We start from the raw sequence: 22844 nt of genomic DNA on the forward strand, positions 1-22844 counted from the left end.
CACAGTTTCTGACCAGGAAGCACAAGTTTTTACCTGAGGTTTTCACTTCTAAGCAATCACCCACACCAGAAGAATATAAGGAAGGATCCTAGATATTTCTTCTTTCCTCTGCCAAGTAGTGCCAACCTGTCTCCAGCTTTGGGGCATTTGCAGGGCAGTGGGTGAGCTGGGAATATTCCTGCATCGATTTTCATCCTCATTTTGGTATAGCTGTGGGCAGATTGAATAGGATTTACAGCTCAGCCCCTGTCTCAAGCTCTGGATAGATCCAAGACATCTTTGTCAAGGTAGGATGAGTGAAGGCTGTTGGCTTCACAGAGTTCCTCAGAGTCACATTCAAGGGCGAGCAGCCTTGCTTACCTGGGACCTTCTTTTGTCACACCTGGAGGCCTCAGCAACCTCCCAGCAGCAGCAGATTGAGCTCTGCCACCAGTATGAAACCAGGGGCTGGGCTGAAAGGGTGTTTTAGCCCAGACTGGTGATGCAGTGTTAAGGACAATGCCTCAGCCTTGTGACTGAAGGCAGGCAGTCTGAAAAGAGGCCGAGAAATGCTGGTCTTCAAGTGCTTCACAAAGGAAAACTCCAAATTGACCTATCCTTTTTCCTGGCAGAGCCACCAACCTTATTTCCTTAGAGGAGTCAGATATTAGAGCTGAGGAACAGCCTCTCTCACTGCTCTAGTTAACCTCCCAAAGAGTACAGAGCAAAACAGGCTCTCTCAGTGTCTCAGAAAGATGTCATGTGCCCACTGCCTGATGGAATTGCTTCAGCAGTGTGTTCCTAAGGCTGAAATCATGCTGGAGCCATGGACCTCTCACTCCCATGTCCCAGCTCTTTCTTGGGACATGTCTGAGAAGCACTCATGCCTGATGAAATTCATCTCCAGTCTCATTGGAAAAGAAAGCTTGTTGTATTATCTTTGGCCTTTATGAAGGAAAAGAAACTTTTCCAGCTGTGTGGTCCCTGGGACTGCAGCTTCTCATCTTCCAGCTGTGTTTAGCTGCCAGCTTCTCCTTCCTGTGCAGCCTTGGAAAAAGCAGCTATATGTGCTCCTTTGCCTGCATGCTGGAATGTGGTAGGCAGTGAAAAAGCACTTTATGTCCCAAAGGAAGATGGCTTTGGGGACAAGGGAGCTTAAACCCTGCAAAGAAGCACTCAAAAAGCCTGAGGAAATGTCATATGGAAAGAGAGTTTGGGCTTTGCCAGGTAAGGTGTCTGCTGGTGGGGAATGGGGGCTGCAAGGGGATCTGGAAGGGTTGGTGATGCAGAGCTGCTTGGAATCCCTCAGCAAGCAGCAGTTTTTATCATGGAATAATTCACTCAGCCCACAGCAGGGGACAGTGACTCCCAGACACTGAAGGCCAGGGACACTGGGAGTCTGTAAGATGCTCAGATGGACTTTTCCTAGTTTAACTGCAGAAATTGGAAAAACAGTAAAACGGAAGAGACTCACTTTAGACCCAGTTTCCTAGAGAAAAGCACAATAAATAAATTCCCCTCGGTGTTGTTAGACCTTTGTGTGCTTCCCAGAGAACAGAGAGTTTTAGTGGCCTGAAACATTCACTGGTGTGGCAAGGGGCAGCACCAGGATCAGCAGATACCAGCTGGGTTAGTGGTGGCACGTGCTGGCATGGCTCCTTGTGCCTTCCAAAGCCACCAGGCTGATGGTGCCACAACAGACCCTGCTGTCTGCACCAGGCAGGCTGCAGTGATGCTGTCCTGCCTCAGAAAATACTGATAGAAAAGTTCTTGGCATGGGGAAATACAGGCAAGGCCTTCCAAGGAGCATCCCTAGGAATGGTGTACACAGGAATCTACCTGCAGGTTGGGTGGGGGGCAAGGCTGGGTGTTCCTGGCACAACCCCCCACTGCCTTGGGGTCTGCAGTGACCACATCCCTCTCTGCTCACTGAGGGTGTGCATCACTTCCCCCTTTTTCCTTTGGTTGCTGGTTTTCCAGCTTTTGTTTCCTGTCAGCAGCAGTTTTGAAGCAGGGGTAACAGCACGTTGCCATTATGCAGCCTGCAATAAGTTGTTGCCATTTGCTGTTAGCTCAAACAAACAGGCTTTGTTAGAAAACCTGCAGAATTCTGGTATTCCCCTTCCTGTGAAGCAGCACCACAGTTGGACTGCTGTGGGACAGAAAAGGGATTTCAGAAGGGGAAGCCAGAATGGTGACTTTTTTCCCCCAAAGCCTCAACCTCCTGGTTATGTTCTACAGGTGAATTATTTCCCTGATCATTCCACATCAGCACTTGATTGAGGTTTTGATTGGCAAGAGATAACCTGTCAAGTGTTTGTTCTTTCCTCTGCACGAGCCCAGAAGAAAAAATTACAAACACTTTTCTTTTTAATTTAACTAAAATAAAAAAGGGTGATATGTCACAGACATCTCTTAGGAAAAATAATTTCCTTAGGATTTCTCTTCCTGAGAATCTGAGAGGCCTCAGGAACAAAATGTAAACATTGATTATCTGCTGCTGTGGAATGCAACAGGTGCATCTGTGATTGGCCCATGTAGGTTGTTTCTAATTAATGGCCAATCACAGTCAGCTGGCTCGGACTCTCTGTCCGAGAGCATTTGTTATCATTCCTTCCTATTCTATTCTTAGCCAGCCTTCTGATGAAATCCTTTCTTCTATTCTTTTAGTATAGTTTTAATATAATCCTCTCTGTTCCTTTCCACTGGAGCTGTGTCTGTCCTCACAGCACAGAGCTGGGGCTGGTCCCCAACAGCAAGAGCAATGACTGTGTGGGATTCCTGTCACTCCTGAGACCCAACTCTGTGCTTTTTGCTCTTTCCTCCCTCTAGGGCACACGGCCCAGATGCAATGATCCTGGTGGATGGGCAGCCTCGACAAGCCAAAGGGGAGCTAGGGCTATCCCAGATGCTCCACATTGCCAGCCAGATTGCCTCTGGAATGGTGTACCTTGCCTCCCAGCACTTTGTGCACAGAGACCTGGCCACCAGGAACTGCTTGGTTGGAGCCAACCTGCTGGTGAAGATTGGAGACTTTGGGATGTCAAGAGATGTCTACAGCACTGATTACTACAGGGTAAGATAGCTGCAGTGGCACTCTGATGCTCAGAGCAAAGGGAGATGGGAAAAGTTACAGTAAATCAGTTTTTGGAGCCCTTGGGCTCACTTGCTTGGTTATTATCTCATTGAAACGTGCACAGAAGTTGATCAGGCATCCCTAAACCACTGTCCTCAATCCTGCTCACTCCTGGCCATGCTTGTAGTTCAGACACCCATGCTGTGATACCCCAGCACACAGTCACATGCTTTTGGATGGCTCTGAAATCATTCCATCCTTACTGCCTATTTTTATTCCTTGTTTTTTGAAGACGTTGACAAATTAAAGGTAATCCAGAGAGATGATAAATACTACAGGCTGTGACCTCTGGTGTTAGATTAAAGAAACTTAATACAGGGACCCAGAGAGAAGGCAACTGAAAGACTGACTGATAAGTGCATAAAATATGGAAGAGGAAATAATAGTCAATTTAGGTTTGACCTCAGAACATTTTTTTTCCCAGCAAGGTCATAATTTAAACAATGGAATAATTTGCCAGGGGTAGGTTGCTGAAAGCCTGTCATTAAAGAGGTTGAGGAAGAAACTAGACAAAAATGCCAGGGTTTAGTGTAGAGGCTGATTCTGTACTCATCTCTGGGGAGAGACTCAATGAGCCAGGAGTGCCTTCCCAGCCTTTTCTCCTGTGATTTGTGCTCACACTGTTCCCTTGTCTTGCACACTCCCTCTGTACCTGTCTGCACTGTCCTGCCTGCCTGGTGGCAGCATCCCTGGGGGAACAGCATTTTTCCCTTCCCAGCTGCAGGAGAAATGTGATGTGAGAACTGTTTGGGGCACACTGCAGTAGGAGTTTGTCTCTGGACCATCCACCAGCAGGGAAGGGATTCTCAAGATAGGGAGCCATGGTTTCTGGCCTGATGCTTGCACAGGGCTGATTTATTTCAGCTTACATTATGTTTGGCATGGAGGATGATTTCCCCAAGCTACCCAGAAAGGGGTGGCCTATTGTCTTGATCAAATTCAGGAATTTTTCATTATGTGATGGCTGCCAAGTGCAGTTACTGTGCTGGGGAGGAGGGGAAATGTGATCAGATTTGTGCTGAGATGTATCACTCCTCCCAGGCCAGAACACTGGATTGCCACTGGGTTTAATCACCAGTGAGGGAACCAATCCTCACTGTGCAGCAGAAAAGCTCATGCTGGGAAAAGGTCTCAGTGCAGTTACTGGGCAGTGATGAGGAAAGAGAGGTGATGTGGTCCCATAACTGCTGAAACTTCAGGAAGGAACGAGCAGAAAAGAGAAGAGCCCAGGGCAGGATGAGAAGCAGCACATGTGATTACCCAAGTTCTTGCCTGCCTTCTTCCCTTCAGCCCTGCTAATCCTGCCCCAGCCACAGGCAGTGTCACACTGCGGGACACAATCCCAGCCGAGCTCGTGCTCCTGCAGCACCGAGAGCCCTCTGTGCAAGGGCAGAAATTGCTGGCTGCTGCCACAGCTGGGAGGGCTGAGATGATCTCCACAGGCCAGTCTATTGTTGTGGGATTTTTTTGTCTTCTCTGTGGTGGTGTCCTGTAGCCCTCATCCTGTCTGTGCAAAGTGCTTTGCTGAGGACTGCTCTGTGCTGTCTCATGCAGTGTGCTAAGGCTCTTTATTGAACTTTTCTCTGCATACACAAATTGCCAAATATGACTAAAGTAGTAAACAGTTATCACCTACCTACCAGAGCAAGAACTGAGTTTCAGACCATCACAGACTTTTGTTCTTAGTTGATTTTCCTTTCTTTGTTGTCGCTTACTTTCAGTATATTTAAAACTTTTGATCATGAAGTTAATTCTCTGTTATCTCTGTTAAAGAAGGTTTCTAGCAAAATAAGGTTCTGATTGCCCATATTTACACTGGTGGCATGAGGAGCGGAGGATTTACATCGCCTGCCCAAGGCCAAAGCAGGAATTGGTGACAGAGCTGGGAAGCCTCCCCAGGCCAGCAAAGAGCAGAATTCCAGGGGCCAGGGGTCCTTCATCCCCCTCCAGGCACAATCCAACCACATTCCTCCCAGAATATGAGCAAACAAGCTCAAGTGGGAGAGTCAAACTGCTCCTTGCTCTCAGCTCTGAAAGCTGGAGATTTGGCTGGAGAATTGAACTTTCAAAGTCTTCAGTGCTGTCCCTGGTCACATCCATGATCTGCCTGGTGACGTTTCCAAGTCTGTTTCCCAGTGTTTGTGCATGGCAGCTTTCCCCTTTATACAGCTGCCATTGCCACCTGTGGGACCTGGAGCAAAGCTCTGCTTCAGTTGGTTCCAGAAAATCCTGCTTGGTGTGTCCAAGCTACAGCCCTGGGAGAGGCTGGAATTTGTCATATTCTGGAAACACAGGGAGAAATCCCCCACTCAAACTGACACAAAATGAGAAGCACTCTGCAAGCACTCTCTTCAGCCTTCTGGGTCGCTGTGTTTGCTCCTGCTCAGGCCCTGCAAGCCTGGATAACTGGATGTGTGGCTGTATTACCGTGTTCCAGGCTGAGGATTAGTTCCTAGCCATTTCCTTTCTTCCCCATTTTTTAATCTTTTAAGACAAAGAAAGTACACCATCTGGCTCCTGCGTTTGTGGGATGCGAAATTGCTTTAACAAAGGTGAACTGATTAATTTTCTGTTATGCATTTGGGTACAGAAAACAAACATTTGTGTAACAAAAACAGCAGAGAGGCTTGTTCCCCCTCTCTGCAAAGGGGAACAATCCTGAAGGCTGATGCATCCTCTTCCTCCTCCATCACAGAGGGATCTCATCAGCTGCTGCCTTTTAACCTCCTTTTGAGAAGAGAGGATGGACAGAAAGTGATTGTGGAGGTGGAAGTGGAGGGAGGAGGTGGAGCAGCATCTGAGTGGAGAGAGGAGGAAAGTGGAGGAACTGGGGAGCCAGGGAGAAGTGGCCCAGCTCCTGTGAGCAGAGGGAAGGAGGGGCTGCTGGAGGAGCATTTCTGTGCTGTGTTGTGTAACGTGCTGTGCAATCCTTGGTGTGGGTCTCTGTGGGAAGGCGGGATGGAATATATCCACGCTGGAGAGGAAAGGTTTGGGCGGATTTCATTTTCCTTGTTGTTTTCTCTAAAAAAACCGCGTGGGTAGGCAATTTTTTTTTTTTTTTGAGGTATGACTCAGGGCTGTGACAGCAGGTGGTGGGACGCTGCAGGTCAGGGACACGGTGCCTCAGCCAAGCTGAGGGTGGCACAGAGACTGCAGCAAGTGGGGCACAGGGGCCCTGCCCAGAGCTGTCCTGGAGGATGTTTTGGTGGCTCTGGGGGAGTGTCAGAGCTGGGGACATCACCAGGGCTGAGATCAGAGCCCCAAGCTGCTCTTTCACCCTGCACTCTGGGGTTTGGGTACTCCAAGAGCCCTTCTGTGGCTCTGGACTCGCCCAAGCTCCACTAATACCAAAATATTTTTCCATTTTTCCCCCCAAAATGTGTCATTCAGTTCCAAAACAAAAATCATGTGGCAGCTGTCCAGGGACAGGGCAGTATTTCTTCATCTTCAGATGAGAACACAGCCTTAAATTGTAGTCAAGACTCCTTAATAACTCCCAAGGGGATGTCCTGACATGAGTGGGACATCAGCAGTGAAGTCACATGCCAAAGAGAGGAAGGATTTATGTAGACATTAAACCTCATGAAGACATTCCTCTGTCCATATTTCCTCTGTCCTACTCTTCTGGCATCCTGCTCCAAATCCTGGGCTGGGCTTGACCCTTCTAAGGGATTTAGCTCCATCCTTTCGCAGAGATCAATCTCCATGCAGAGCACACCTGCTTGTAAAGAAAAAGACATATGCAGGACTTGAAAAGGGGGCTCTGTATTATTATTATTATTATTATTATTATTATTATTATTATTATTATTGGGTTTTATTTTTAATTTTAATTTTATTTTTATTATTTTTATTTTTATTTTATTTATTTATTTATTTCTACAAATGCAGAGATAATCATAATGACAAAAATGCTCCCTGTTTCTGTGTCCTCACCACCCTGGAGCATTGTTTGGATTTGGGAGAAAAAAGGTTTGCAGGAAGAAGCAATATCTTTTAATGGAACTTATGATTTTGTTGATAGGGGAGAAAGAATGGATTTTAGGTGCACAAACCCTCTCTGAGTACTTATTTTTTATTGTTATTTTCTGTTGTATCAGTTGGTTTAATAAAAGATTAATATCTCTTCCCTTGAAGAGAACCTTGGCTCTCACACCCTTATACCATCAGAATTTCTGCTATGACTTTGGCCTTAGGTCAGCGTTCCTTAAAAAGTCTGAGATCCCGCCTCCTCTGAAGCATGAAGGTTTACTGTGCAAACAATTTATTTCTTCTCTTTCTTTAAAACAGCCAGCAAAACCCCCGTATTCTTGATAATTTTCAATACCCATTTAAGGTTGCTTTTCTGGTGACCATCTCCCATGTTGACCATCTCTTTTCCTCTGCCACTCAAGATTGGCTTCTTTCTCATGGACACAGCCAGTTATTTTTCCAGTGAGGTTTCCAGGTGTGCAATAAGTCACTGAGGTTTAGCAGCTGGAGGCTCATCCAGCATGGTGGGTAAGACTAACAGACAAGCCTTGTGTTGAAACTGGATTTAGTCTGACCCACAGTCTTCTCCATAGAGGGCTCCAAAATAATCCCACCATCACTAGTGCTCTGTTCCCAGCAGCTCTGAGCTCTCTGCAGAGGGTCAGCTGTACTTTCCCCAATCTGCCTTTTTGTGCAGAGCCCCTTAGAGCTCCTGTGGATCCCTCAGGATCCTGTCAGCCCCCTGGTGCGTTCTTTGTGGTTTTGCTGTGCAGCTCATGCGCTGTGGATCCCAGCACAGGGGAACTGCTGCCCAGCCCTGTCAGCACCAGGATGGAGCCCTGTGATGAGTGTGCTGGGGCTCTGAACCATCACCTGCTAAGGGAAAGGCCAACAGGCACAGGGGAGGAAAACTCCCTCTGAATTTCTGGCTGGAATGTGGTACTGCCTCAATTTGGGAGGGAAAATAAGCTGCCACTCTCAGGTTTTATGGTAGAGCCGGTGTACAGTGGCTGTAAGTCAGCTCTGGACAGAGAAATTGCCAGGCTGTGCACTCAGGCAGTGTCCTCAGTGCTGATGGGGGGAAGCAAGCTCAGTCCTTGGCCACACTGGGTGTTGGGGGGATCTGTTGTAGAAGGTACAATGTGTGTCACGTTCAGCCTCATCAGCACCATTCCCAGCACCTCAGTGCTGTGCAGGTGCATCTGTGCACCACCTTTTCCTCTTCTGGCCCTTCTCTGAGGAGGAAAACGTGATATGCTGCTCTCTGTACATCCTTTTTGCTCAGGTTTTGGGAAAGTTTCACATCTACAAATGTATGTTCTATTAGGAAGAGGACTTAGAAGTGAAAAGTGTTTTAATTTTCTCCTTCTTAGCTGGGATCATGGAAATATATCTTGCTTTGTCAGACCTATAAGAGTAGGGGCAAAAAAGCCTCATAATGACCTGGAGATGTGACTGATACAGATGTGCCAGTCAAGCAGAGCTACAGTCTTCCTATTTGCAAGAGCCTGTGTTTGAAAGTATTTATGCCCTTCTCAACATCTGTTTATCCCATGTATCCCATCACCCCAAACCCTGATTTATTTCTTTCCTTGTTCTTATTGCCATCACTCCTCCTAGATGACATCTGTATGCCTCTTTAGGTGTGGGTGGCTCATGCCATGGTGCCTCACTGTCCTGACTGGGTTTTGGGGGCAGAGAAAGCAGATTCCTGCTAAGCTGCAGTAGGGCTGGCAAGGGGAGGTGAGGGAATGGCTCAATGTGGGTGTGTGGGTGAAGTGTCTCTGTGCCTGTCCTGGTGTGCTCTGCGTGCAGGAAAAGTCAGTGTGGTATTGAACGTGCTGGTCTTTGATATCTCTGTGGCTCCTATAAAAACCTCTGCAAATTGAGTTTGTGGCACAGCTCCTTATCTCCTGAAAGGAAGATGTAACAGCATCATCTTGTGTTTTAGCCAGACATTTTCCCTCGACACTTCCCCATTTCTACACTGAGGGAAAAACAAATGTTGAGTCTCTTTTTTTTTTTTCTCCTGTTTGGAACTTTAAGAGCCCTTCACACAAAGCAGCTCAAGTGCAGAAGAATTAATTGGGGAAATTAGGTTGTGCTGTATTCCTGGCATTTCCTCAGAAACGGTAATTGCCCTAATTCTCCACCCTGTCAAGACCTGCATCCGCACCCTGTTTTCTCCCTCCCCTTCTTCTCAATGTCTACCTGTTGTTCTCCTGCTTGAGTTGCTGTTTTCATGCTGTTGCCATTTATTTCATTCCAGTAATGAGAGGGATGTGGCAGGTGAAGAGCTCTCACAATCTGGTGACATCTTCTTTGAAGCACAGGCACAAAAGAGTGGTTTGTTTTTGGGAGATAAAAACTCCCTGTTCTGGTACTTGACCTCCACGCTCACCTCTTCTCCTGCTTGGGGTATGTTGCTGCTGTCATTGCAAGTCATTTGGCTCAGAATTTTTGTTTAATACAGTCTCAATATTCACCTAAACACTGACCTCCAGCTAAATCCCTGTGTTGTCCCCAAACCCTCACATACCTACTGAGAGCTTATCAAACTTAGGATCTTTCAATCAAAACTCAGCCCCATTTCCCAGGCATTTTGAATTGAGGCTTTTGATTTCTCCCGAACATCAGGCTGAGATCCAGAGGGCTGGGAGTTCAAAGCCTTTCATTTTAGCTTCCTGATGGTTTTTAACCTTCCATTTGCAGAGGTCAAAGATGTAGCCAAACAGGGAGGAATTGTTTGTTGTTCAGTATTTCCCGAGCTGAAACACCTGAGGATGTCTAGGACAAGTTTGGAGTCAACAGGGATGATTCCTCCATTCCATGTCCATGCTGACTGGACTTTGGCTGCTCTTAAAAGCTGTCCAGGCTGATCTCTGCTTTCCTGAGATCTGGGGAGAGTCCTGGGAGTAACCAGTCAAGTGCTGGAACCATCCCTGGGGTAGTGATACCATCCCCATAGGTTAGAGTCAGTTCTGTTCAGAAAGCTGGGGCTGTTTCTCAATGCAGCCAAACTATCCAAGCCTCTCACCTCTGCTGTAAAAACCTGAAATAGCAAATTTCCTGCGGCGAAGTTCAGGAACCCTTTTCTTCAAAGCAATTCCCTTTGCATAAAACTTTACTATGGAGGGCAGGACCCTTTTCTATTTTCAGTGTTCCCTGACTGCAGCCAACAGATCTAGAGAGACAAGAGAGGCTACCTGTGATCCCCATCCATCCTTTAGTTTTTCCCTTCCCCCTGACTGCGAAACTGTTTTTCTTTCCCCTGTTTTAATTTGTTTTGTCCAAGTGTGGTTCCCAACACCTGCTAGAGGCTGCCTGCATGCAGTGTGCTCGCTTCCTTCTCCTGTCCCCATTTGGAGCATCCCATTAGCCTGAAAGCTGTGACAGACAGGGAAAAGAGCTCAATGCCTCCTTTTAAGCAAGATAGACTCTCCCTTGGTGGAGATCCATCCACAATGAGTTTCACTGGGGTGTCACCAGAAACAAGGAAGGATTTTGTACACAGTAGGTCAGAGATGCTGATGGTTCTGGGTTTTATCAAGAGGGGTAAAAATTTAAACCGTATTTAAATTTAAACTGATTTAATCTGCATCTAGAGCAGAAGAAGGTCAAGAACCTTATGCCAGCATAGTAATCCAGCTCCCTGATTCCAGCACAGATGGGCCAGAAAGAGTGTGGGTCATGAACTGTTCATGCTTTGGGAGGAGCACTGCCACTTACAGTCCATCGAGATTGGAATGTGCAAATGTAAAACCCTCCCCTCTCATCTTGTCTAGGTTGTTAAACCCATTTCCTCACTGCAGTCCAGCTGGCCACTGGCCTCCTCCTGCCTTCCCACCTCTCAAGGAGACCATGATCTCAGCTCTCCTTTACCATGGGGGCAGCCAAGAGATCTTTTGTGTGGTGACACACTGATTAGGAAAAGGTGGGGAGCACCCTCAGCCTCGGTGTGATCAGCAAATAAACTGGAGGCAGAGAAGTTTAGTGAGATCGTGGATAAATTACGCTTTGCTTCATGACAAACTGAAGACACCCCTAAAAAAATTAAAATGCAAGTATCTTCATTACCATCCCTAATTAAGATGCTTGTATGGAAGGAAACCACTGCTTTTCTTTTTTTCCTGCTGATTCCTGCATAGTCAGAGTTTCTCCAGGCTTTCCCCTCCTGATCCCCCCAGTTTCATACTCCTGCCTCTCCCAGCTCCTTCTCCCCCCTGTCTGGATGGAGAAAGGCCCTATTTGAAAGCAGCTTTAATACCCAGGGCTGTTTAGGGCCCTGCTGTCAAAGAGACCGTGTTCAATGTACAATCAAGGGGCAACGATGCACAAAATTGCACACACACACGGAATGGGAATCTTTTCTCAGCGCGTGTTGAGCTTTGAACGCTTAAGTGATTCCACCTCTCCCTTCCCCATCCAATTATGTGGGCGACACATGATAAGATTGCTAAAGGCATTAGTGAGGGAAATCTTTATACTGCCTAATCAATAGTGTTCTGCTCAGCACAAGGCATCTCCCCACTCTGGCCTCTCAGCCTTGCTCCTGTTTGCCTTCTGAAAACACCTGGAGTTCACCTCCTCTCTTTTTGGGCTGTGGAGACCAAGAGTTAAAGCAGCAGTGTATCTGTTGAGAATGGTTGTAGTTAAAGAGTTTCTTTCTTGCTTTATAAAAACCCAACGAAACAAAACAAAAAACCAAACAAATATGTATAGAGAACCCTGCCAAACTCACATATCAGAGTTTTTGGAAATGTTTGCTGCAGAGGGACCTTCTGCCCCTTTCTGCTGTATGGTCCTTACAGGAATGGCCAAAAACCTTCTAAGCAAAGGAGCTGGATGATAATTTTTCTGAGCATCACTGAGGCAAGACGCCAGATTTTATGGGCCACTAGACAGATCCAATATAGCAAATCCTCTGTTCCACTGTGGATTCTGAGACCAAATTATCAATTAATGTGAAGCATTAAAAAATCCAAATCCCTTTTAGTTCCCTGCAGTCATTAGTGACAAGATACAATATCTATAGCTCAAATGCTTTGCCAGCATCCCCTGGCAGCAAGGCAGAAACTTCACTCCTATTTTTTCCAACATATATGAAAAAACATATGAGATCAGTGGTTTTTACTCTCAAATTCAGCTGCCTCTACATATTTACTTAGATGGAGAAATAAATCAGGTTTGGGTTACTCTCCCGGTTAGTTATTTGTTATTGGAATAAATGCATGGTAATAGATCTGACAGAGGAGATGTTTCCCTTTCAGCTCTGTGTTTGAGGTAGAATTTGCTTTGTTCTGCACTATATTATATTGATGTTTTTCTCCCACTGCTGGATGACTTCATTTGCTCTACTTCTTTCCAACATCCGTGCCTCTGCCACAGCTGGCTTTAGGATGCAGTTTCATGCACAGACTTCTCTTTTGTTTTCCCCCAACTGTAACGCAGAGGCAATTTAAACAACCATCATGAAACAATTTTCTAAGCTTTTCCTCCCCACAATTCCTACCTCAACTTTTTGGGAAGGGAGGTGAGTCAGTCATCCAATGGGCAATTCCCCAAGCAGAATGAGCTGTCAGCTACATTCGGCAGCTCAGTCTCCACTGATGATGCAGGGTGGGCAGGTGCCCAGGGCAATGACCAGCTGGACACACCCTGAGGCCGTATTTGGGGCATTCTCCAGGCAGTTCTCAGCCTGAGTTCCTCAGCAGCACAGCCAGGAGTGTACCCCCAAACCGCTGTGCTCACCAACTGCCTTTCCATCTTGGAATTTTGTCCTCGTGGGAACACAAACACTTCACTGGAAAGTCAGCAGACTTTATGCTTCTCATTCACTCCTAATGTGCTCACTGAGATCCCTACCCCTTTTTCTCTCTCCTATTCTCCAAATCTTTCCTACTTTGCTGCAGAGGAAAATGTAGTGCTGTATTTCCTGCCCCAGAATTTTGCTTCCCCTGCCCCTTTCTAAACTTCAGATTTCTGATTCCTGGCAGGTTTGTGGGTGATTTGGAGCTGTGGGATCAGCTATTTTCTTCCCCAGCCTGTGACGGTACTGATGGGACAAAGATATTTGGGCCAGTGTAGGGTGATGTGTGAGGTGCTTCAGTGGGACATTTGGCCAACGACACCTTTAACTCTGGTTGGTCTGAGCTTATTCAGTGAAGATATCAGACCTGGGCCTTATTCTGCTGGCAGAGGCAGATGAGTCCCTGCACCATGCTCAGAAGGGCTGGCAATGGGCAAGAAGCAGGATGCTGAAGTACCAGACACAGAGCAAGTGCTCAAGCATCCTAGAATTTCTCGTCTTGAGAAGAATTTTGGGTCCGTCAAGGGATGACATTCTGTGTGACCATTCAGTGTGGCCTCACAGTCCAAGGAGAAGTTTCAGGAGGCTGAGTGCCCCTTGACTCCTGCCCAGCTCACCCTGTCTGTGCCCTGGTGCAGGTGTGGGGTGTGAGGTGGTGGCCACAGGGGCCAGAAGGTCTCACCTGCATGATGCCCTCACAGCAAAGGCTGAGCAGCGTTGGGATGTTGCAGCCAGCAAACGACTTTTGGTTCAGTTAAAGACACACCCTTTCCCTTCTTGTCCCCTTGCTTCATCCCCCCGCATCCCTCCCTCCCTCTCTCACCCTTCCCTTCTCTTTTGTTTGTCTCCTTCCCTTGTTCTCACCCATTCACTGTCAGGAAGGGCCGCGTCTGAAGGGCCAGCTCAGCGCAGCGTGGCAGCGACAGAGACTGGCACCGTCGGCAGCTGCAACAGTGAGTGATCCCAAACCCTGCAATGGGGGACTGCTGCTGCTGGGGCATGGAATGACTCCTGGGGCTGAGTGGTTTTGGGAACAGCTCGGGTTTGGTGCGTTTGGCAGTGAAGGGGCTCTGGTCTGTGATGGGAGGTGCACACGTGTCTGCTGTAGCCGCTCTCTGGGGCTCCTCTGGATGGTGAGGTAACAGTGCAGAAGCCCTCAGTGCCACCTTCCTCTGAGGGTGTCCAGGCTGTGTCTGCACTAGTGGACAGTGTGGGCTGGGCTCTGGTGGCAGCAAGTACAGCCTGGTTTGTCTCTGTGCAGCTAAACTACCCCATGTCTCCAAGCAGGGTGGCATTTGCACTGCTCGTTGGGACTGTCCCTGACCTGTGCTGTCCTCTCAACAGCTGCCTGGACAGTCAAACTGGGTGGTTGTATTGTCACATACCAGCCCTGGCAGCTTTTATGTGCTGGTCTGAGCACACTCTGGGTGTCTGCAGCTGGGATTGAGTGGATGCACCCCACACTGCTGCTCCCATCCCTTGGCCAGAGGGGTTGCTGTGAGTTTGAAGCTCTGACAGAGAAAAGGAGCTTGGTTCTGCCAAGGGTGTGGCTGATGGGAGCCACGTGAGCTGTGTGAACCTGCTGAGGGCTGGTGACACCTCTGTTCACCCTGCCCTCCTCCCACAGGGCAAAGGCAGCATCCCGTGGTGCTCTCTGCAGCATCCTCAGCTCAGTGTCCCCTCCAGGGAGCTGCAGGAGCCTGAGAAAGGACCAAACATCCAACTTGGTTGTCCTGTGGGATTTTCCTGCTGGCACACAGGGAAATGCTCTGTTGATCCAGAAAGTTAGGGAGTCTTTGCTTGAGCCTGTTTTGGAAGTGGGTGGAGCTAATCCACCCTAAGACACTGAACAGAGCAGTTATGACCCCTCATAGTTTAAGGCAGGAGAGTGATGGCTTCCACTCTTTATTTCCCAATAACTTCCCTGTGCCAGCAGTCCCAGAGATGAGCATAAATATCTGCAAAGTAGGCATGTGTGGGATAAATCACCTCAACATCCTGTGGCACTGTGAGGGGAGCTGTTTGCTCCTGGCCAGGTGATGCAGGATGAGTGCCAGGACCCCTCCTTCTGCCCCAGAGAACACCTACAATAGCTGAATGGATCCTGCAAATCCTTCCTGGGGTCTGTGACACAGCAAGGCTCTGGCACTTCCTGACTGTTGCCAGAACCAAATGGGAGTGTGGGTTTAGATATTGCTGATTTTGCAGAGGATATGTCAGCAGATAAGAAGATTTGCCACTGAAAGGTGATTTTGTTATGCTTATGCCTTTCTGAGCCAAAATTGAATTGTGGGGTGTGGATGGGAATTTAGTTCCAAGCACTGATGTAATTTTGTATCCTTGGCCCTGAAGGCAGTTTTAAAAAAATTATTTTCCCCTGTGCCCTGACACTATTTTGTTGCCTTTGAATCATGTCCTTATGACAGAACAGATACTGGGGTTGACCTTTGCAATGTGACATAATAATATGTGACTTCTTTATAGCTCTTTTCATTCAAAATGCTTGGCACACTATGAATCTGATCTTGCAACCACTTGCCACTGGGCCTAGCACTCACTGCTCCAAGCAATCCCTGGGGAAGCCAGAGGAGCACAGAATTGCTACACCTGGTATTACTTGCAGGATCAGGCCCTGGAGAAATGTAGCACATCTGTGAATAACCACATCTTGGAGAGAAAAAGCCTTACCCTCTCATTTATCATTTTTATTGACTATCAGAATGCCATGCCCAGCACTAACATGACAGCCTCCCCTTGGCTACAGTGTCATGGCAGGAGATGCTGGGGCAGTATTCATAGCTATTATCTACCAACCTTCTTGCTTTTTTTATTATTTTTTCCCAGCTCCAAAAGCCTGTTAATTAATTAACTCCTTTAGCTTATCCTGCACCATTTGATCCTGCAGAAATCACAGCATTTTATCTTATTAGCAAGTGGGAATTAAAGAATTAAAACTGCTAGGGGAAAAAAAAAAAAGAGCATTATCACTTTCCCTGGGCATCACTTCTGAAAAAATCTTGCCCTGTACCTTCAAAAGCCCCAAGCTCAGCCCCCAGGGCTTGATAAAGGACGTGGATCTTAGATCAGTGAATGCTTGGGCTGAAAACTGCTTTGTGCTCTGCTCTGCCTGTTTGGAAAGGGAGGGCAGAGCCAGGTGCAGGGAGAAAAGCCCAACAGTGAAACCCCAGACCTGCACTGTGCTGCAGGTCCCTTTCCTGCCACCATAGGAAATTCCATTAGTTCTCCTGTGTTTCGTTTTGCCATTGTTAAAGAGCGATCCCTGTTCGTGCTCACCAAGGAGATTCACATGAAAATAAGATTGCAAGGGGCACAGTCATTGCAGCATTGGGAAACAGGTAAGTACCTTAGGAATATGTAGGCCATCTGTGAGCTGAGACATTTGAGGTATTGGTTCACAGAGAATGAATTTTGGGAGTTCTCAGTGGCTGGAAAGTGCAAAGGAAGCAGGTAGGATCCCTGCACCCATCTCTGCTTGGTTTGCTCTAGATCAGTAGAACCAGGAAAGATAACTGCTCCATCCTCTTGTGGATGAGAATTGATTAAATCTGGGCATGGGGACCCACTAACCATCACCAGGTACCTGCACACTTCACCACTGTTTGCCACCAGCAGAGCACTGCATCCCCACCACACCCTTAAAAACTCCTTTAAAAACTTACTTCATTAGGAGTAAAGAGATCTGGAAAGGGTTCCCTGGATCATCAAATCCAATCCCCTGTTGCATCAATCACATCAGATTTATCTTTTTCATAATCAAGCACCACTATTAACTGTGTCCCTAAGGGGAAGAAGACAGTCTCAGAATCCCATTGCTTTAAATTGTAGCTGCCCCTGATTTCCAGTCTATGCTTAGTCATGGCCCATTTGTTAAACAGCAGGTACCTGGCGTGGAAGCAAGAAATTTAACACAGTTTTTATTAAAATAACCACCCAGAAATCCTCACCACAAAAAAATGCTGAGGCTGCAGAAGAGAACGTGCAAGGTCAGGCAATGATAAGGGGGAGGCCTGAGCTCACTCTTGCCTCTGCCTTGTAGAACAGACTTCACATCATCTCCTGAGTGACCCAGGTGAGGAGCAAGGCAAAAGTACTCACAGCACAAAGGAACCTTGTTGCTATTCTTCACCATCATATTCATTGTGTAACCCTCTGTCTCTCTTGCCAGGTATAACTAATGCTGAGCTAAACATTTGGCTATTTTTTTCCTTTTGCTGACAGGCTTTTCCCTGCCATTTATAGCTTCACTGTGCAAGCCATTACCTGCACAGCATTTTTGAGGAGGCAGTGAGTTCACAGAATCATGGGATTGTTTGGATTGAAAGGGACATTAAAGACATCCAGTCTCCTTCCCCTGCCATGGGCAGGGACACCTTCCACTGAACCAGGTTGCTCAAAGCCTCATCCAGCCTGGTCTTGAACGCTTCCAAGGGTGGAGTTTCATTGTCCTGTTTTGCAGATTAGGAAAGGAATTCCACAGTTATCAGCCATACGAACCCATGGTGGTTCAAGAGCAACTTTCCCCCTCCAAAATGCCCCTGCTTTGTCCAGTGCAGTCTGATTGACTCCAAACCATGCAGGTGCTGCCCAGGCAGAGGAAGGTGCCTGGTGCAGCAGCTCACTGCATGCCATGAAAATGATGGGATGCTCTAAACCCATGATTTATCCAGTTAGTTCATCTTAATACACAATGGATAATAATACAATGAATGGAGAAATTGGTGAGCACAGGCTCAAGTGTAAAAGCTCAGTGTAACCCATCAGGTGTGATGACCCACCCAGGTGTGACCTGGTGGCAACATGGAGGTGGTGCTTAGCTCAGGCCACTGCTGCACAGAATGGCCAGAGTGACTAAGGAGGAGGGCTCCTTTGCCAAAACCAGGTTTGGAACTAGGACACTGCAATCCCATGTTTGCTTATTTAACTTGGCAGGTATTCAAGTGAAACAGGCACAGAGGGGAGGTATCAGAGCTGATCTCAGTACCCACATGTGGGATTTTAAGTTTCTATTTCAGTGCTCATGCTTGGAAAAGAAATGCAAGCAGACCCTCTCACCCTCCTTTTTCCTTTTTCTTTTTTTTTTAAGCACTATTTAAATGTCATAATAATCATATAGTGCCCACCTTAATGTGCTGAACAAATTAAAATATTTTATTAGTCTATAATCTGAAAATCATTACTGTGCTTACCATAAAAAACTGCAGGTCTTCAGAGGGAATGATGTCAGTGGGTCTGAATTGAATGCAAATATATTTTGTTGCCGTGAAGGTAGCAGGGGTCAGACAGGCAGCCCCCAGCCCCAGGGCAGCAGGCTGTTAGCAGGGGAGGGAATGAAATGCATCTCACAGAGGGGAGGGAGAAAATGGATCTCTTGGCTGATTTTCCTGGAGTTTTGCAGGGTGAATGCCTGGGCCTGGCTGGTTGGGATGGTTTCAGAGGAAAGCATTGGTGCTGCTCCTGCCCACCTCCCTGGGGTAAGGAAGTGCCCCAGACAGCTCATCCCAGCATGGCTGAGCTGCTCAGAACCTCTGGCTCCATCCTGCTTCCACTGACAGCACAGGTTCCTTTTCCCCTTAGGCATCCTGGTGCCCCCTTCCTTCTGCAGATGATTCTGGATGTGTCTCTCCAAATAATTCAGTGTCTCTCCAAAACACAGCTCATGCAGCCCCAGGAAAGCAGCCTGTTCCCACAGCAGCCTCTGGCAGCTGGCTCCCACAGAGGCCAGGTGACAAGGCGGTCCCTGCTTTGGCCAGGTGAGCCTGGACACTCCCCGAGCAGTGGCTCCTGAGTCCCTTGCGCTGCACAGAGCCAGTGGGGCTTCTGCTGGTTACTCCTCACTCGCCTTGGGCGAGTGTCAGATGGTTCAAAGATTAATTACCATTTAACTGGCCGTATTTCCATCTCTGCAGAAGGCTGCAGTGGAAAAGACAGGAGTTCTGGGATCATTTACCCTGGTATTACACAGCAGATTACCCTGTACTTACGAGGTCACCAGTTAGTGTGTAATTAGACCTCCAACGCAGGGAATCTGTGATAGGCTTCCACACCACTCTTCCTCCTGGTGCCAGAGAAGCAGAGGGATGGCAGCAAAGTGCAGGCTGAAGCCTCATTAGGTGCATTTAAAGCTGTTAAATAGTTTAAAATTCAAGCCGGGGGAGGTGCAATGAGAGGGTAGCAAGGCCACCTGTACCTGTCAGAGAAAGGGAGGAATAAAACCCCAGAGTAGTTTATCTAGGAAATGCAGGAAAGCCAAAACAGAAAGGAAGGAGATCCATGTGCCAGGCTGCTAAAAGGCAAAAGGCTCTTCACATGTCACCAGGAACAGCTTTGCCAGTGGTGAGGGACTCTGCTGAGCCTGAGACCCTGCCCATGTCCCTGACCATGCCATGGGGTGGTGTCCATGGAGCCATGGAGGATGCTGCAGTGCATCAGGACAATGCCTCGCTCCAGATTGCTCTCTCCCATTTCTCACATGCACCCAAATCTAACACCTACTCACGGAGCATTTGGAAGAATGACAAATGCCTTTGATTATCAAGCACAAATTCCAGTGGCAGCTCATTGCATCTCTTGAGTGGCTAATAAAGCAGCAAGCCCATTCTGATCAATATACAGCAAATAGTGCTGTAGAGTGAGATTGTGCCCGCCCCAGGCCACGTTGCATTTTGTCTTTTTAAACCATGTTCTCTTCAAGCCAAGCACAGCCTCTTTTCAGTGGCAGCTCCCTAGAATTTCTGCCTTTCAGTGAGCCAGTGAAACAAATGCTGTTCTGAAACCCCTCCATGTAAAGAACCCAAGCTAAAGAGCAAAGCGTGTGTCTCTACAGCAATCACTGGTTTAAATACTCTTTTATTACATAGTCACATGTCTCCAATTCCTCCCCACAAAGAGCATCCATACAGTCAACAGCTTCTGAAGAGGTGAGGCAGAAACAAAGACAGTGTGAAGCCATTGATTACTGAGGATAGAAAGGGCTGTATGTAAATAATTTGTCTGAAGGATGACCAGAGTGGGGAGATGTGCTACCTGATTGCAAATATTTACAAAGTTGTGAGCTTGAAGGCTAGAAAATGTTGAGAGAAGTGCATGGAAGTTAGCACAGGGATAATGTGGTGAGGATGACTGGGGAAAATCAGTGTGGCAAGCAGGAAATTTCCGTCGTGTAGGCAAGATTTGCTTGTGATTTCCTGAGGGAGGCTGTGGGTTGTTCACTTGGTTATATATGGATTGGCACCCATCAATACCTTAGCAAATCCTTTAGGGCCTGCTCTCACAAAGGTAAGGGAGAAGAATGAAATTTAATGGGGTTTTTTTTCAGCTCTACTCCCCCCTGTAAAAATTTTTCCTAGGCAGGTGCATGTTATTGTGGGGGCACGGCGCACACACACCCCTAACACTCCTGGACTGGAGCGGATTATCCAGAGGAGTGAAAGCAGCCAGGGCTTTAAACCCAGCATCTGTAGTCACGTTTATCCTTGAAGTAAATGCTCCAGCAGTGACATAATTGAGGGCTGTCCTGTCTGCTCAGCATATGTCTGCAGGGGTCATTCATCCTCTCTGACACTGCAGAACATTAGCGGTTTTTGAGACTCACTTTCTCCTTCCGTCCTTCCGCCTGTGGCTAACCCTAATGGAGAGCTGGTGGCTAGAGACTCTTCTAGGAAAGCTGGCCTGTTTGGAGAGCTGGCTGTCTTGGAGGAGCCCTAAACTAGGGCAAAACCAGGCAGATGTGTCCTACTGGGTGCTGGGTTTGTGCAATGGCCCCAGCGGGGCTGGTTGGGGTGGAGGGTCTGGCTGGCTGCAGGAAGGGGAGCAGAAGGCAACTGGTGATATCTGTGATGGCCACTTAGTGCTCCAGGGCTCTAATGGCATCTGGGAAACAGGTTCCTGTGTTTGTGGGTTTGCTTATTTATTTATGCTCCTGGCTAAATAAAGTAGAGAGGAAGAATTTTAACACAGCGGTTGAAATGCATGGGACTGCAGCAGCTCTGTCCTACTCAAGGGCATCCAGACAACTTGATAGAGAATGGAGGGAACTTCAATGCATAGAAAGTCTTAGCTGGAAAAACAGAGAAGAGAATGCAAAGCTTGGTTCCTTCAAATTTTTAAAATTAACTTGTTTTCCAGCAGAACCCAGCAGCCCAATCCCAGCCTCACCATCCGCACATCACATTTTATTTATTCCCCTTCCTGGTGCCACTGCTGCTCCCCTGTGACAGCAGTGCTGAGGTGCTGTCACTGTCCTCTCCTGTGCCTGTCCCTTTTGGGCTGTTGCCACCATCTGCAGCCTCTCCCCTGCTTGCCACACCCGCTTTGGGCAGGGATGCTTGAGGTAGGCACAGAAAAGAGATGTCCATGGCAACTTCCCCTAGTTTAGGTCTCAGGAAGTTCAGCCAAGAACATCTCTGTCCCCAGTGTGTCTCTACAGTGCTCTGACTGATGGAGGCTGGGGGTGCAGGTTGGGGTTTGCCCTGCTGTGAAATGCAGCGTTTCATTCAGCAGCGCCAGAGCTGGCACAGCTTTTCCACCGGCGCTGATGGGTTTAATCACATCATTAGTAGGTGTGACACTGCAGCCTCCGATGATGAGCTCTTTATTCTAACACAGCTTTCAGCGTGTTTATCTGAGATGCCATCTGTGCCTGCACTGCCTTCATTAGGAGAGAAAGCCTCTGTATCTTCTGACATTGGTCTGTATTTCTGTGATATTTCCCTGCTGAGAAACCACTGTTCAACTAGAGGGTGCGAACCCACACCTGAAGGAAAGCAATATTACCCAAAATGCCTAAATGGGCCAAATAGGCCACTAGGAAGTGCATTGTTTGGAGTAATCCTCAACTGGTACACAAAACTGGCTACAAGAAATGATCTAGCTATTTTATTCCTGAAAGATTTTCATCTTGGTAAAGCAGTTATGTCTCATGCTTAATCTAAAGTGCTGTAAGTTTTCAGGCAAGCAAAGAACAGTTTTTAATTTTTAAAATACTTTCTATTTTTGTACCTCCATACCATGCTTGTACATAGAAGTTTTCGGGTTGCTTGTCCAGGTTTTGGATACAAAATCATTAAGATTTGTGGGTGCAGATCTGAGTGTCTAACCTTCCCCCTTAAAAACTCCATGGTATACATATTATTACCTGTATACTATATATGCAGCTATATATTTCTGCAGCTGTCCATTGATCAACAAAGTGGCAGCATGGTGTGCTCATGGTGTTCTACTGCTCTTGACAAGATTCACAAAACACAAGCCAGGCAGGAGCTGCCACATCACAGTCTATCTACACATAAAAAAAGGGAATGCTTCCATAGAGAGGTGGCATGCCCTGGCTTGTATCAGTTTTCTGTCTGCATGCTGCCAGGCCGATGCTCAGCGAATCTGACATTAACAAGAAATAGATTTCCAAACAATCTCGCCTAATGAATTTTGAATATTATCATGATTAATGCTAAGGCAGTTGAACTGATTATCCAGTATCCAGAAGTAATGGAGCCTTATCTACATCTTGTGTAGTCCTCAGTTAGGAATGGCTTTGGCTGCAGACAAAGATGAGTGTTGCTGGTTACCCAGAGGGGAGGCACTGGCAGGACAGAGATGGAAGGGAGATGATGAGATACCCATCTGAAAGCATTTCAGCATGGAGTGATCACACATGCAGGTTCTTTATTGCTACTATTTCCTAAGCTACATTTCTCAGGCCATTTTCAGACTTGGCTTTTATACCACCAGGTTAAGATTTATTGGGCAAATATTTCTCCTCCTTCCCATAGCCAGAAACTGGGCTGATTTTCATTCTCTGCATTGCCAAAAGAACAGAATCCTGATGGATGTGTTTCTTGCATCATGATGGTTTAACTTGACTTCTTTCCGATTAGCTTTTGAGCTATTAAACACCTTTTGTAGCATTACCAGGGAAATGATAATGCAGAT

General features: G+C 47.2%; 1 protein-coding gene across 2 annotated transcripts in view; it reads left to right on the plus strand.

The window, feature by feature from the left end:
- The window catches only part of NTRK3 (neurotrophic receptor tyrosine kinase 3), a 203648-nt gene that overhangs the window by 169498 nt on the left and 11306 nt on the right, over window positions 1-22844 (plus strand). Inside the window, exons 15-16 of one of the 2 annotated variants that reach the window (XM_058811211.1) lie at window positions 2812-3055; window positions 13775-13849. In XM_058811211.1, the coding sequence (XP_058667194.1) occupies window positions 2812-3055; window positions 13775-13849 (319 nt within the window). The remainder of the gene's footprint in view (window positions 1-2811; window positions 3056-13774; window positions 13850-22844) is intronic. The other variant, XM_058811209.1, reaches the window with a different exon arrangement.

Source organism: Ammospiza caudacuta, chromosome 10, assembly GCF_027887145.1.
Source record: "Ammospiza caudacuta isolate bAmmCau1 chromosome 10, bAmmCau1.pri, whole genome shotgun sequence".
NCBI lineage: Eukaryota > Metazoa > Chordata > Aves > Passeriformes > Passerellidae > Ammospiza > Ammospiza caudacuta.